Raw genomic sequence first — 16,951 nt, 5'->3', positions numbered from 1 at the left:
GAATCCCAGAGATCCCCATCATTTCTGCCATTAAGGCATGTTACTTGAGTGATACTGAAGGATAAGGCACATTCTGAGAAATGTTCTGGAGATGATGGAAACAGAATCCAAATGGGCAGTATCACCTTCTGCACAAATGGTGATCCCCATGGAAACCCTTGACTCTGGGGGGTGTCAATTAGCAACTGAAAGAAACACCAAACACACATCCCTTTCCTGATTGCTGGAGGCTTCCCAGCCTTCCTGGGTAAGAGATGAGCACAGCAGTTATGACCAGACCTCTGGGCTAATTATTCTTTTAGAAATATGAAGGAATAAAGGGCGGTGGGGCAGGGGGGGAGTAGAGAGAGAAGCGGAGCTGTCAGTGTGCTTGATGTTAAATAAAACCTACCAAGACTCAGCTGAGAATTTTAGCAGAATCCAAATGTGCTAGGGGAAGAAGGAAAAAAAAAAAAAAAGGCATGGCTCCCATCTCTAAGGTTCACAGCTAAGCTGGCTTAGAATCACACATGCCAAGGTTAAAAATAAAAAGCAGCCATCCCTGAATGACACAGGCTCTGAGAAGGAAGCCTCAAGTATGTTTGGAGGTGGAGGAAAGAAAGGGGGAGGAGAACCTGGGTTCAGAATTGAGGTGCTTTCTGGAGGACACATCACCTAAAAGTCAGATGCTCAAAATTGTCGCTGTTTTATTCTTAAAAGGTACTTCACATGGGCAAAAGATTTCATCATCATCTTCAGATGGTCCATCGAGGAAACCCTGGCATGCATTTGAATGTGGCCGTGGCTGACCCACTCGGGCTGGGTGCTGCTGTCTGGGCATTTGCCAGGGTGGACTGGCTCAGACAGTGTCCTCATACACCTAGATGGGACACACCAGTGGTCTGGTCCCAGCTCAAAAAGCACAATGGGCCATCAGCAGGGGGCCCTACCTGCCACTGTATGCCACTCATTCCACAAACCAGAGAAAATGGTGCTGGGGCCACCCACAGGCCAGCAGTCCTCTGTGTGGCTCCACTGCAGACAGACTGTGTCTGCTTCCTGAGGATAGTATGTGACCCATTCCTAGCCCCTACATCCACAACCACCACAGGCAGAGGCTACTTGGTAAGGTGACACATTGGCCCTTCGTTCCCTCTTCTTGCAAATCCAGGTCTTCCTAGGATGAGTCCCATGAGTCTAGTGAAATTGTCCCCTGTCCAATATGCTTATAACCTCCACTGCCTAATGGGCTTACTTTTATAAAAATAAAAGAATGAGCCTCAGCTACTCTTTCAGCTACCAGATGACCCCTCCACACTATGCAGATGCCTCCAGAATGTCTTCAAGAGGTCAGTAAATGTGAGAATTCTGCAACCATATGTCACGGGGAGTCCATACATTACACCAGCCCCAGGGACGCCCTGACTTAGCCTATGTGTGCTGATCCTACACTTCTGCACCACACAGGGTTTGAGGGGGGGTTGTTACCTTATAGAAGACTCATTGCATGCTCAGACACCCCCAGGCCTGGGTAACTCTGGATCCTGACAGTGCAACAGAGGAGAGGACAATGTACTGTCTGTCCACCCTCTAGGAGACTCCAGTCAGCCTTCATTTGAGGTGCCCTCCTGTATTACAAATTCCACATCCTGAATGCTAAGCGGAATTTCTACACCTTTAAAGCACATTAGCAAAGCATTTGGAAGCAGACAAGGCCAAATCCGGCTTCTCTGCCCACTGGGGTGGACGGGAACGAGGCTGGGAGAGTTGAGGGAACTTGCTCAAGCTAAAGACTTGAGTCCAGGCTTCTTTCCATTCCTCCAAGACCACGGACCCAGGTCAGACCTACTGCAGGGGGATCAGCAAATACCTGGGGCTGGGAATGAGACTCCCTAGGGTCTTTCTCATTCTTGAGACCCCGGCAGATGCCCTCTCATTCTGACTGAACCCTGGGGACCTCTCCAAAGCACAGCCCCTACGGAAGGGGTCTCTGCTCTACTTCTTCACAGAGTCATAGTACAGGGACCAGAAAAGATCTACCCAGGGTCAGGGGATAGGACTGAGGTCAGGCAGCCCGTGGCCTGCCCTGCCCTGCCCGTTCCCTGGGATCCCTGCTCCATCCGCTCTAAAGGCTGAGCCCTGAGCCAGCCCTGCAGCTGGCATTGAGGCTCGCGTGGAAATCTCCCTTTCCTGACGCGGACAAGAGGGAACGCCCTTTGCAGTAATCCTGGGAAGTTCTGGATAAATCCTGCTAGAGCCCCCGACCCGCCACGCCACGTGTTGTCTGAACCCATCCATCAAACTGGGTGAAGGGGGGCGGGGAGAAAACTCAGAGATGACTCCAAGGATGGAGGAGATGACTGGAGACCTGGCACAGAGAGAGGGGCTCCCCCTCCTTACCTGTACCAGTCCAGCCCGCGGCCGTAGTTCCTGTCGAAGAAATGGGGCTCCGTACCCAAGGCCCGCACGTCGGGGTGCACGCGGATAAACTCCAGCACGGCCCGGGTGCCCCCCTTCTTCACACCCACAATGAGGGCTTGGGGCAGCCGTTTGGTACCCAGTTTCGGTGAGCCGGAGTGGTTGGAAGCCGAGAGGCGAGGGGCGGGCACGGCGGCCGCGGGCGCGCTGGGAGCGCTGGGCTCGCTGGGCGTCGGCCCGTGGGGATCGCAGGGGAGGGACTTCTGGAGAAGTTTCTGGCCGCTCGGGCTGGGACCGCGGAGGCAGCGAGGCGCGCCTAGGAGACGGCTCCGGCCGAGATCGTCGCAGCAGCACAAGAAGCTGTAACACAGGTAAGTGCAGGAGAGCGAGAGCGTGAAGGCGAAGAGCAGCCTGCGCGCCCTCCGCGGCTGAGGTGGCCCCGCACGGCCCAGGACCCTATAGGCCATGGCTCCATGGGCCCGCGCCGGGGGTCATGGTTTCCGAGGGGGCACCTGCGGCGGAGCTGCTGTGGCCCTGCGTCGCCTAGAGGGCTCGCGTGGCTCTGCCCCGGCGGCGTGGGTCGGGTGTAGGGGGCGCCGTCTTCTCCGGGCGCTGCTGGCTGGGGCGCGCACCGTGCCCCGGGATCCCGGGGGCGGCGGCTCCTCGGGAAACAGGCGGCTGCATTCCCAACATCGCCTGGTCCTAGGCGATGGGGCTCCGGGCAGCAGGGCGGCTCCTGGCGCTCCTCGGCTCCTCTGTGCGCCGGGTACCGAGCGCGCCCAGCGCCCGAAGCCCCATTCCCGACGCTCGGAGCGCGGCGCACGGAACGCTCGGCGGCCGCGCGACTGTATCGGCTGGAGGGCGGACCGGACGGTGGCGCTGGCGCCGGCCGCGTTCCTGCTCCTCGGGAAATGCCGAGCGGAGCGCGCTGCCGGCTCTATTTAAGGAGTCGCCTGACGTCAGCCGCGCGGGTCCCCCGAGCCCGCACCGCGCCCGGGGACCTGGCCCGCCCCCTGCTCCTCCACGGTCTCACTCCTCTCGGGGACACACTACCCCAGGCCCTCTCCATGCAGGCCGCTCCGTGAGGAGCCTGACCAGCGTGGGGCGGTGATGGAAGGGTGTCTTAGGTTCATCGTGTACTCCGCCGGAAGGCTGGACATCCCCGCCACACTGACCTCCCGACACCGAGGGGTAGAACCCAGACTGCGCCAACATCCAGTCCAGACAGAACTGGGCGCAGAGGAAAGCACCCCTGCCTACCCCGACGCGTGGTTCCACACACGCACCACATACGCAGGAGCTCCTTGACCCGGACACACCCCCGCATCGCACTAGGGGATGGGACGGAGAAGAACCCTAATTTTGGCTTAGAAATACACAGGGACACACCCCCTCCCCCGCCGTCTCGCCACGCAGACACTCAGAGCCGGGAATCGGACATCGTGCGGTGCGCGCACACACACGCCTGGGACCGGAGGCACGCTGTAAATGGGATGGGTGGAGGAGCGGAGCCAGAGTGAGATTCCGTGACTACGCATGGAGCTCCTTAGCCCCCCGCGCGCTGACTCACACCCAGGCGGCTCTCTCTGTCTCACACCCGCGAAGCACGCACCTCCACCCCAGTCTCACTCCACCTCTCCCAGCGCCTGGAGGCAGAGCGAGCCCCCAGAGCCGCGGATTCCGCGCCAGGCAGATTCCTCTCTTAGCGGTCGCCCCCTAGCGGCAGACTGCTCCCCGGGGAGTTGTCCAGGTCCTTAAGGGGTAGGTAGGGTGTTCTGGGCTGCTTCGTGCAGTGGATCCGAGAGGGGAGGGGACAAAGGACAGGAAGGACTTATTCAGGTCCAGTTCTACTTTGAAATGATTCCTAAGCGACAACCGCAGAACCACTGTCAGTGACCATGCCCAGAACAGGCTTGAGTGATTAGCCCAGTACTGGGAACCACACACGTCGCAGAATTGGAACCCTGGGGAAGAACAGACCTGAATGGCCACCACTCGAAACGTTGCTGAGCTGTCTGTCTCTCAACGAAGCCAAAAGACCGTGCAGGATGTTTCCAAAGTGGTGACCACTGCCACTCCCATGCTCCATTCAGGCTGTGACTGACTTCAGGGTATAACCTGATCTTAAGGACGTGTGGATTTTAACTCAATCCAGGAAATATTTTGTCCCCAAACCAGGCATGTCCATAGGGACCTTAGATCATTCCCTCTACTGTAGATAGTCATCATGGTTACCAACTTTATACAGAGCACATGGCACCTGTTAACTGGTTTAATATTTACTACTACCTATGAGTCTGTTACCTTTGCTCTCGCTTCATTTTGCTTGCTTAGTTCTAATAATAGCTAACATTTATCAAGTGCTTGTGTTGTGTCTTTAATGTGCCAATCACTTGACATGCTCTCTACATCATTCACCTTTGGAGATAGGTACAGTTCCTAATCCACAGTGAAAAGGAGGTTTAATGAACACATTCTCAGTAAATTGGCAGAGCTAAGATAAAACCCAGGGAGTCTGACTCCGAGATTCAAGCTCTTAATTACAGTGTTCCGAAGCCCCCTTATCTTCCTTTGACCCTTATTCACATAATTCCATCCAAAGCTCCTGACCTGGATGTGAACGAACTTGTCTTGCATAATCAGACACCTGGGCCTGAATGAGGAATTCCAGGTGTACACTGAAAAGTTCAACAGGACCCTCACCTCCTTTCTGCAAACTCTATTTCTAGTAATACCACCTAAGACCCCATTATCTTTTTCCAGTGGATCCATCACATCATGAACATCTCAAGCTTGTAGCCAAGTAGTCTCTCTCAGTTCTTCCTTCAAGTGCTGCTGATTAAGGCACATCGACCCCATACTGTTTTTTGTACAGTGGGGCTTTTTTGGATCCAACATGTAGGTCCTTACACATTTGACCTGATTAAATTTTATCTTGTCTCATCAGTTAACTGCTCCAGTTTTTAAAAGAAAAAAAAATGTCTACTTGAATCTCAGGACATGATGTAGCCTTCATATATTCAAAAAGAAAAAGTAGAAAGATCACATCCCACTTTTACCCTTGATTCCAGGAGTACTTTGCCCCCTTTTGAGCCTCAGTTTCCTTGGCTACAAAATAGGGACTTAGGAAAACCCTCCAAAATCTTATGGGGTTCTGGTGGTGAAATTCTCTGCTCCTGTGATTCCATTACCCAAAGCATGAACCAGTCTTCTGACATGTCCTCTCCACATTTGATTACAATTTAATTAATTCTTCACTCAAATTGTTAATAAAAATGTCAAAACAAATATGTTGAAAGGAGTTCTAATATCTACTTTCAACAATTTTTCACATCATGAACCTGTTATTTCCGCACACCATTGTTAAAATTGCAAGGTTAAACATAGAGTAATCCACTCTGACAAGTGCTTTTTTTTTTCTAGAGAAAAACATGGATATGGTTATTTCTCACAATTTTGTGCTCAACTGAATTTTGAAATTATTTTAATCCTTGAACCCATAAAATCTGAAATTCCAGATACACCAGAATCAGGCAGGTTTTTTTCTTCCTCAAATTTTCAACCATGACAATTAGATAATTGGTATACCCAAATCCCTCCACTACCACCACCACCTAACACCTGGATCATTTTACAGGAACATCATGATTCTCCTTTGGGAGTATCAGGTAGGATTATGTTGAGTTGTGGGGTTTGTCAAATAACAGTCATTAAACAAAATATATGTTTATTTTTCTATCCCATGAAAGTGATCGACGAAGGTGATTCAGGAATGGTATAGAAAGCTCCACAATGTTAGAAAACAAGTCTCCTCCTATCTTGCCGTTCCACTGTGTGTGTTTTTTTTCTTTCAAAGTCACTGGTATGCTAAGATGCCATCCTCTTCACATTCTGACCACCGGTAAGGAAGAAAGGGTTAGAGAAAGACATATTTAAGAGCCTTCCTTGGGGAAAATCTGTGTTATTTTCACCCATCTTCAGATGACCACAATGCTGTTGCATTTCTGTCTTCAAGATATCCTTCAGAATGTAGTCTTGATTTGGGGTCTCGCTATGCCTGGCTAAACCTTGGAGCTTTTGTTACCAAGGAAGAATTTATGAATGATTATAGAAGGCAACTAGTAATCTCTGTCATTCTTTGGAAAAAAAGTTTCCCCCTGATTTTTTTCCCCACGTGGGTTGTGTGGCTTGAGCCTACTTCAAAGAGAGCCTATGATCAAACTAGGCTCATGCTCCATCCTCTGGACCAAATCATCCACGGGCAAAATTTCAAGGGGTTTCCCGATACTGCCAGAGAAAACAGGCAAATATAGAAGATCACAGACCATGGACCATCTTAAGGACTTTGTAAGATTGAAAATCCTTTGTCTTTCTCTGTGCTGTTGCTATTGTTATTGGTCAAAGTCATCATCGTGGTCATGGTCATCAACAGCACCATTTATTGCAATACTTGCTCCATACCAGGGACTGGGCTCAGCATCAAGATGCATTGTCTCCTTTAATCCTCTCAATAAATCAATAAATCTATAATGCCTCCCATATTGATTTATTGAGAGGATTTATTGAACCCATATTATTGTATCACACCTGTTTAATGATCTGGCCTTCCTAGATTCTCAACTCCTTGGGGGAAGGAGCTTAGCAGCTGTTTCTAACTCAGCCTGCTGCTGAGTTTGGACTGCATGTTCATGTTGGAATTCCCTTGGTTTCTTTATCTCTCTATCTTTGATGGACCACCGAATATTACCCCCGCCGAGCCTTCCAAGGAAGAACTAATATTTCATTTCAAAGTGTATCCAAGACGGATTATTTGTAAAGTCTGGAAAGATTTTAAGTCTGTTCTGTTGCATAATGATATAGCACCCCTGACCTAAGTAGTGCTTCTTTGCCTCTCATTTTCTTTAACCAAAGAGAAGCAGATAAAAGTGACACCATGGGTATGCCACTCCCAATTCATCAAATTCTCCCAATACAAATCTTTGTGGTCTAGTAGGAGATGAATGGAAGAGTATATAGCTACAGAGGAAAGTAGAGGAAGATAAATTTGTCGGTTTGTACTGACTTTTAAAAAGTCCTTTTAACATTTTTATTATACAGGTATAATATCCTTGATCCTTATCCTTGATGTAGAAGCAAATGAAAATACCGAGAACCAAAAAATAAAAATCCCAAATCGTCACACCCAGAATTTTGTGAATATTCATATATTATTAATATAGCTAATATTTTACGTCTAAGCCTTCCAAGTATAAATATATTCATTGTTTATGGATCAACTCGTGCCTACTGTTTTGTGAAGTTTTTTTTTTTTCAGTTCACAATATCATTAAATACAGACTTACAGAATAAGTTTTTTTTTTTTTTTCAGAAAGAGAAAAATGACTTTCTATCCAAAAATGCTAGACATAAAGATGGTAAGCCAGGAGCTACAATAAATGGAGAAAAACCTAACCTTCTTGTGACTCCATTCAACACACAGGAGTCAGCAGAGTGAAGGCGAAAAAACGAGTCCTGATAATGATGTTTGAACCCCTGGATCCAGCTTTGCCTAAAGCTGTCTTTTCAAGAGGTCGTAAAACATGGTGATTAGATGTGCCATTTGCCAGGTTCAAATCCTGGGCTCTGCTTCTAGGATGAAACAGGATAATAGATGCAGTGCAACTTAAAAAACAGCCTGGTTATCCATAAGTCCTCAATGAACATTGGCCATTATTATGCTGGAAACTTTTCAATTATATCTGTCGATAAGTTTTCTTTTTGGCTTAAGTCATTTTGATTGATACAGACAGACACTTTCAACTGTCTCATCCAACTTGAAAACTGTATTGACAACCAAATAAGATGGATCCTATTCTCAGAAATCACCAAAGACCCCTCCTGTTTTGAATCCAGTGGATCTTCCTGATACTTTCAATGTTGCTAGGGAAGTAAACAAGTACCCTCTTTAGACACAGTTTATGACAGGTGTTCAATAATTTCTTACTGGGTCAATAGATAGATCAGACTCTCAGACACCCCCTCTGCCTGGAAGACAACTTGGTGTAATTGATCTTAAAGGACTGAATTGTTTGTTTATTGATCACTCTTCCTTGTCTTCTGTCTTCTCCGGATTCAGTCTGAATTCCATGAATAAATAGGATAATCACTTTTTTGCTGAGATCGTCAACTCCCTTGACCCTCTCTCTCCACCGTATTTCCTGGTTACAATCAACTCCCTTCCTACTCTGTGCTTGCACCCACGCAGCTGAGCTCAGCGAATGCAGAAGCATGATGACTACTCTCACTTCAAATTCATCATTTCTAATCTCAAGTGGACCCTTCACACTTCCTAGCAATCACACTACATTTTCTAGTCCATTCACTCCCCAGTCTTCCTTTGTAAGTGTTTAGTACCGCCCATCTGTTCTCGAACCTCTTATCCTCCCTTCCCTAACCCATCCGCTGAGGACCTTGCTACCTACTTCAGTGGTAAACAGAAGCAATCAGAAGAGAGTTTTCCCCGGGGAAAAAAAAAGTCTCACCTATCTGCATCTACGTACATGTGCCTTATTTTTTTCTCCTATTAATACGGTATTATCATCTGTGTTTTTAGAAAAGACCAACCCCTCTACGGTGCATGTATCCAGTCTGTCCTTCCTTTAGACCTGACTCTAACAGTCCTTCCCTTTGTCTCCACCATCATGAATTTTCCTCCTCTCCACTGGATCATTCCCATCAGCATTCAAGTATGGTCTTATTTATTTCTTTTTAGAAAGAAAAGAAACTACCTTGTCTTGATCTCACCTTTGCCTCCAGTGACTGCACCATTTAGGTTCCTTCCTTTACAGCTCAGCTCTTCAAAAAAGATCTTGATCCATTGACTCCTCCTATTGGCCCTTGAGAGAGTCTCAGTCCTGCCTTGGTTCGACCTCACCTCCAGAACTGTTCTCCTAAGGTCACATGACTCCCATGTTGTAACTCAATTTTTTTTTGTTTCTTTGCAATGCTGGGGATGGAACCCAGGGCTTGGCCCAGGCTAGGCAAGTGTTCTCCCACTGAGCTACACCCCCAGCCCCTTGAGTCAATTCTTTTCTTTCTTTGGATCTGAGAGCAAATTCTGCTCACTCGTCCCTTAAAATATACACTAAATCCGGCCGACTCTCACCGTCTCCTTTGCATCATTGTGGTCCAAGTCACCATCTTTTCATCTAAAGCACTCCAGGAGCCACTGTCAGTAATTCTTTTTCTCTCTGTTCTTTTCTCTCTCATCCACACTCTCCTTTGGATTGGATGTTGCTAGATAGCTTAAAACTACATTTCCCAGAATCCTTTGCAATTGGCTTCTGGTTAGGTTCACCCAAGGGGAGGTCCTGGAAGGAAGCTAGAAAACAGAAGGGAAAACTTAGGTCCTGCTTCTAGAAGTGTCTCAGATGACATTAGCAGCAACAGCAGGGATATGGGTTTCTAGTTCCTGTTCATACACAGCATGGTGGTTGAAGTGGGCTTTCCTATTGTCTTAGCAGCACAGAACTAATTGGCATTGGCTCTGGTGGTGTTAAAGAGTCCTTTAACTTCTCAGACAGTTTGGGGGCTCAGGAACCTGCAGTGATAGTGGGAGTGTGACCTCCTGCTCTCTGCAGAGAGGATGTGGCTGTGGCTCCACAGGCAGCTGTAACAGTAGCACGTGCTGCATGGGATAGAGTGGTCCGGGGCTCTGATAGCATCATGTTCCCTCCTGGTTCCTGTGATTATTAATTTTCAAGTAACTTTATCCTTCCCTTTTGGTTCCTCCAACACTTCCATCGCTTTGGGAACCAGTTCCCTCTATTAAATTCTTTTTGTTTGAAATACCTGGAGTGGTTGGTTCTGTTTTCCAGAGTAGACCTTGATTATTAGAGCTCCCTAATAGGTCCTCCTAAATACAGTTTCAACAAGAGGGATCCTTATATTCAAAGTCCTCCGTGGCTTCTAATCTCATTTAGAAGATCCATCATGGGGTCCAAAGCCGTGTTAATCTGGTAAGAAGTCTTCTGAGAAAATAAGCCAAAATAATACCACTAACTACCCAGATCATTCCTCTCCACCTTCCCCAACCCATACCCACTCTTCTCAAGCAACTAGCAGGCTCAGAATGAGACATAAACCAGAAATGAGACATAACCAGAAAGATCTAGCAGGGAACCCATGAATAAATACTGTGCAAGAGGATTATTCTTTTTTCTAAAGGAGAAGCCAAATTTATTGATACTCATAGATCTAATTACATATGGAAAACACTCAGAGCTACTTTTTATTTCAGATTATTTAAACAAAACATGTCCTAATGAGTTAGAATTAATAAAGCATTATACAATTTGAAAGAAGAGAGATACACCAAATTTCAGTGAATTTGCTTTTAAAAATCATTGATTAATCCTTTGTAAAGAGGTTTAAAGGATAAATCCAATTATTTATTTTAAAGAAAACCAAATAATATCATGATTACAAGGTTTTCTAAATGTGCTTCAAACTTGCTGCATTTGGAAATTTTTAATTTCATACCGAGGATGATTTTAACCTCATTTCCCTCAGTTCACATCTACATTCTACCCCTTCCCACCACTCTGTTTGAGGTCCCCCCGTGTGGAGTTCATCTTAATTTCCTATAGAAACAGTGAGTAGAGAGGCCATTTTTGGAAGTCCAACTGCTCAGCCTTTGACCTTTTTCCTAATACCTCCAAGGACTGAGCCTTTTGGGAATTTTCTTGGGTAAGATTTCCTGTTTTAGGCATGAAGTTGCAACTTTCTTGGGTCTGCTTAAAAAAAGTTAATCTCATATTTGCCGCTGTGTCCTTTTACTTTTTAGCCCTTGTGGATGAAACCCTGCATTTCATTCCTTTAGACATAGTGGGGTTGTGGAAATACAGTGTATGTGACAGAGAGGTTCTGAAAGGACCTTGAACGTCGCCAACAGAAAGCACTCAGGTGGTGGCTCTTGAGCTAAAATCCCTCATTGCCAAAGAAGCTGCTCCTGTGTCTCTGAGTCTCTAGCTCTGGCCATATTCAGATGTGGACAATTTTCAGGAAGCAGCCAGCAAATGATCAGTTTAAGAAGGTCAGCTGGTGGGTAGGCGGGAAGCCCAATTAATGTATACTATATGAATGGTACATGAATAGTTCCTTTTATAAAAATGTAGAATATTGCATCCAAAGAGAATGTGCCTTTGACCAGTCCCCAGCATTTTTTATGCTGGCTTCCTCTCCCCCAAGTTCCTAACATTAGTACAATTTCATAGTCTAATTGCACTCTTTTTAAGAAGCACTTTCATGTATAGAAAAAATAGGAAAACCTTAGCATAGTTTGCGAGGGGTTTTTAGGGCAGTGGGCATATATGATTATGGTGTTCTGCTACTTGATTTTTTCCTACCTCATTTCCATACTTACAGATTTAACTCCGTCTCTGCAAAATATTCCATCACAGTTCTGATGCCCCCAGTTGTTTTTCTTATCTATTTATTTACATATCATGGTTTATTTTGCCATTTCACAGTTAGTGGATACTTGGCTTTATGTCCATTAGCATGAACTTCAACTGCATTTAACTGAGAAACCCAAAACAACAACAGTTTGAATAAGGTATAAATTTATTTGTCTTATTTAAACGAAGTCCCAAAGGACACAGTCTGGGTCTATATGGCAACTCCATGCAGATATCAGGCACCTGAGCTTTCAGCTCTCTGCAGCTTTGAATGTGTCCCATCTCTTTGTGGTTGAGCAAGGCTGTTGAAGTTCCTGCAATCACATCCCCCGCCCAGGTGACTGCTGGGAGGGAGGGAAATAGGTTACTCCACTTCCTTCTCAAGAAAATTTCCCAGAAGTCTACATGGCTCACTTCTCATTGGGTAGAATTTAATTACATGGTCACACCTGGCTGCAAGGAATGCTGGGAGGTGCTCTGTTTGGATGAACAATAATGTTAATAGGTTCTAGTGTTCTGAAAGAGAATGTGGATGTTTGAAGGCAGTTAGCAGTTTGCTATTGTTTAAGCTCAAGTTCTTACAACAAGATGAAACAAACCTCTTTTAATTCAGGCATCAGTCAAAATATCCTCAGTCATTTAGAGCAGATCCTGGCCCTAGGGCTAAGTGAAACTCCCAGGAAGTCCTTCTGTGCCTATAGCTAACTTTGTAGTTGCTGGATCACAAGAGAGAATGGGGCTAGGAAAAGGGTGCGTACTTTGGCGTATTTCCCTGAAGTAGGTTCACTGGGGCACAGGGGTATGATGTGGATTTTTTTTAATGTTCTTTCTTTTTTTATTACTTTTTTATATATGACTGCAGGATGCATTACAATTCATATTACATATATAGAGCACAAATTTTCATATCTCTGGTTGTATACAAAGTATATTCATTCCAATTCGTGTCTTCATACATGTACTTTGGGATAATGATGACCATCACATTTCACCATCGTTTCTAACCCCCTGTCCCCCTCCCTTCCCCTCCTACCCCTTTGCCCTATTTGGAGTTCATCTATTCCTCCATGCTCCCGCCTCCCCACCCCACTATAAATCAGCCTTCTTATATCAGAGAAAACATTTGGCATTAGTTTTTTGGGGATAGGCTAACTTCACTTAGCATTATCTTCTCCAATGTCATCCATTTACCTGCAAATGCCATGATTTTATTCTTTTATTGCTGAATAATATTCCATTGTGTATATATGCCACATTTTTAATCCATTCATCTGCTGAAGGGCATCTAGGTTGGCTCCACAGTTTAGCTATTGTGAATTGTGCTGCTATAAACATTGATGTGGCTGTGTCCCTGTAGTATGCTGTTTTCAAGTCCTTTGGCAGGTGGCATCTCTATACCAGACCTTAAACTATACTACAGAGCAATAGTAACAAAACTAGCATGGTATTGGCATCCAAAACAGACTGGTAGACCAATGGTACAGAATAGAGGACACAGAGACTAAACCACAAAATTACAATTATCTTATATTAGACAAAGATGCCAAAACATACATTGGAGAAAAGATTGCCTCTTCAACAAATGGTGCTGGGAAAAAGGGAAATCCATATGTAACAAAATGAAATTAAACCCCTATCTCTCACCACACACAAAACTCAACTCAAAGTGGATCAAGGACCTAGGAATTAAACCAGAGACTCTGCATCTATTAGAAGAAAAAGTAGGCCCTAATCTCCATCATATGGGATTAGACTAAACACCAAAAAAAAAAAAAAAAAAAAAAAAAACAACAAATAACCCAATCAATAAATGGGCCAAGGATCTGAACAGACACTTCTCAGAAAAGAACATACAATCAATCAACAAATGTATGAAAAAAATGATGTGGATGTTTTAAATTTAAATAGAGTCTCTCAACGGTTATGTTAGTTCACAATCCCCCAGCAGTTCCTCATCAACTCTATAAATTATATTTTAAAATAATTTTGCCATTCACATGGAAGAAAAATGATATCTAATTGGGTTTGTTTGCTTTTCCCTATTGCTGAAGGTGAGAAAGTCTTTATATGTTTCTTGGCCATTCAGATTTATTTTTTTATAAATTGATTATTCATTGACTTTGTTCATTTTCCTGAATTTTTTTTCAAATATGATCTAAGGTAGTGCTTTAAATTTTTTTTGATTTGCTAGGTCATATCCAAAATCAGTTACTGAATAATTCTTTTTTCTCACTGATATAAAAATGCCATATTCCTCATCTCTGATTTCATAAATTTAATCCATCAATATTTACAAATAATATGGTCTTCAGATGCCTTGACTAGTAATATTTTTACAAGATTTCTTTCAAAAATAACATTCAAGTTAGAAGAGTCATAACAAACAGAATGAATTCTAAATGGTGTACTTCTTGCCAGATCTTAAAATAAATTACAAAGTTAGTGTAATTAAAACAGTATGGTGGGCTGGCTGGGGTTGTGGCTCAGTGGTAGAGAGCTTGCCTGGCATGTGTGAGGCACTGGGTTCGATTCTCAGCACCACATATAAGTAAATAAATAAAGGTCCATCAACAACTAAATATATGAAAACAAAACAAAAGAGTATGGTATTGGCCCAAGAAGGAATGGATAGATTGATCAAAAGGACAAAAGAGAAAGCCAACAGACAGGACTTTATGTTCAGGTTATGATAAAAGAAGCATTTGGGTGTTGGATGCAATGTGTTTACCAAAACACATTCCACATAAATCACAGCACTTAATGTTAAAAATCAAACCCATAAAATTATTACAAGAACATTGTAGGATCGAGAGAGACTTTGAAACATGAAAGCAGAGAAGATACCATAAAGTCTGAAACTGGTAAACTTGAGATACACAACCAACAGTGCATCCCATCAAATTAAAAGTCAACGGCACCAACAAAAATATCAGCCATAAAGATACAACAAAGTGGAAAACCTTCGATGTATAAAAAGTCTTTAAAAAAAATCAAGAATGGAAAATGGGCAAACCATATTTCAGAAAAGAAGCCATGACCAACGTAGGCGTGGAACACTTGCACACCAGAGAAGTGCACCATCAAATAACACTGAATAGAATTTATGACCTACCAGGCTGGCCAACAGTTCTTAAATGAGGAGCTTCGGGCTGTCGAACCTACGGAAAAAGTGTTAAATACTTCAGGGTTGAAATGAGAGCCAGAGTTCCGGAAGATAATTTGGCCATGTGTGCACTACAAACTTTTGAAAGTATTCATACCTTTTCATCTTAACCCAGGCTAGGAATTTATCATAAGGAAAGAGACTGACAGATAGGTACCGAGACTTTTTTATCACTTTTTATACACGCATATATAATTTGAAGGTCAACTTGGAAGCGATCTTAAAGCTTCACTGATTGTTTATTTTGCTTAAATAAATGATGGTCTTTTGCTCTCTCAATGCCAATCTTTTATCCCAGTGCAGAGCTGACTGGAAAATGGCAGATCGTGGATTAGGGAAGGGACAGAGAGCATGTGTCCCCTTAGTGATTTAACCTAGTGGTTGTCAGCCCCGGCTGCACGTTAAGATCACCTGGGGAGCTGTTAAAAGGCGCTGGTATCGGAGGCCCCTCCAATCCTGATTCCATTGGTCCTAGGTGAGACCTGGGCATTGGTATTATTTTTAAAGCTCCCTAGATGATTCTAATGTGCAGCCGGGGGTCAAGATCCATTGCTAACCAGAACTCCCTTTAAGTTGATTAATTACCTAAGCTATTGACCAAAGCTGAAAACTAACAGCCCTCGGAGAAACCCCAGGGAGGCTTGAGTCTGGCTGATCACAAATGGGCAGCGGCCAGCCCTATACCCCAGGAGACTGTCCTCCCTGGCCATGCTAAAGCCAGGCCGGCCAAGGGTCTGTTCGATTTAATACCAAAGAGGTCACGGGTGACCTTGACAAGCGCACACACTCACTGGTGAGGGCTTCTTGACTGCTCTGTGACAAACTGCCACAACCAGGCCTCACACCCGTCTGCGCTGCCATTTTTAGCCTCTTTATTACCTCCATCTGTTGATGGAGATGGTGGCGGCAGACAGGGAGTGAGTTGTGTTGGATGAATAAAGACAGACAGACCAATACAGAGCCTCCCACTGGCCGGGGGGCTAATGCTCCCTAAGTGGGTCCCTCCCTCTGTCCACACATTTTATTGCCACCCCGTGAGACTCCCTCATTCCCTTCTCCTCCACCTCAATAACAAGTCTGCAATTTCCACTCCATTTCACACAAACAACTTTCTCGCACTTCCTAGCTCACGCGGGCGGGCGGGCGGGCGGGCGGGCGGCGATGGCTGGAGGCTTAGCTGCAGACCTTGAGAGGCGTTTTCATTTTCATCAGTGACTGTCCCTTCCCTAATCCCCCAAACCTCCCCGTGCCATCTAACAACGAGACGCAAGGACAGTAGCGCATTCTGGACGATTTATTAAAAGACCACAGGAGGGGATGCACTCATGTCTAGAATCTCCCTTCTCAGCATAAAATGAAATAAAAAGGAAGGGCGGGGGGAGATATGGACAGCATTTGTCAGGGAACTTTAATTTTCTATGCCCATTTCCCCCCAACAAGATATCCAGGAGAGAGAGAGGGAACAGAGACTGGGGAATGTGTCAGGAGAGTATTTCCCAAACTTCATTCATTCATTCGTTCACATTGCACCTTCGTGATTTCTGCCCTGCCCACGTACCAATAATCAGATTTATTCTTGTGACATTTCTTTATATCATTTCATCCTTTATACTTAAATATGTATAGTGTTTTTTTTTAAATAAACTTGATCATAACTCAAAATTAAAAACCAATATCACCTCCCAAAATTGAAGGTGAGCTTAAAAACATATGATCAAGACAAAAGAATATTATGACACTTTTTAGATGCTGTTGCCTGCTGAGGTGGAGACTTGATCTCTTTGTTTAAAAGGTGAATAAACAAGAGAGGTGTTAAAGTTTTTTATGACTATTTTTTTTTCTTTAGCACCAGGCTGATGCTTCATGATGTAATCAGAAGGACTGAAAGATATTTGTGCAAGAATAACGTCCTCTGAGTTGATGCAGTGTGTGTGACAGCTGGCATTATCTCAGG

General features: G+C 44.8%; 1 protein-coding gene and 1 long non-coding RNA gene across 2 annotated transcripts in view; one reads left to right on the top strand and one right to left on the bottom strand.

The window, feature by feature from the left end:
* Window positions 1–3,000, bottom strand: part of Hs3st2 (heparan sulfate-glucosamine 3-sulfotransferase 2) — an 83,407-nt gene extending 80,407 nt beyond the window's left edge. Inside the window, exon 1 of the mRNA XM_076840227.2 lies at window positions 2,380–3,000. Coding sequence (XP_076696342.1) covers window positions 2,380–2,864 — 485 coding nt within the window. The 5' untranslated portion in view covers window positions 2,865–3,000. The remainder of the gene's footprint in view (window positions 1–2,379) is intronic.
* Window positions 2,647–16,951, top strand: part of LOC143385019 (uncharacterized) — a 60,263-nt gene continuing 45,958 nt past the window's right edge. Inside the window, exon 1 of the long non-coding RNA XR_013089437.2 lies at window positions 2,647–2,768. This is a non-coding gene — a long non-coding RNA (uncharacterized LOC143385019). The remainder of the gene's footprint in view (window positions 2,769–16,951) is intronic.

The sequence above is a fragment of the Callospermophilus lateralis genome, chromosome 19, assembly GCF_048772815.1.
Source record: "Callospermophilus lateralis isolate mCalLat2 chromosome 19, mCalLat2.hap1, whole genome shotgun sequence".
Lineage (NCBI taxonomy): Eukaryota > Metazoa > Chordata > Mammalia > Rodentia > Sciuridae > Callospermophilus > Callospermophilus lateralis.
This window is presented reverse-complemented; position numbering and strand designations above follow the sequence as displayed.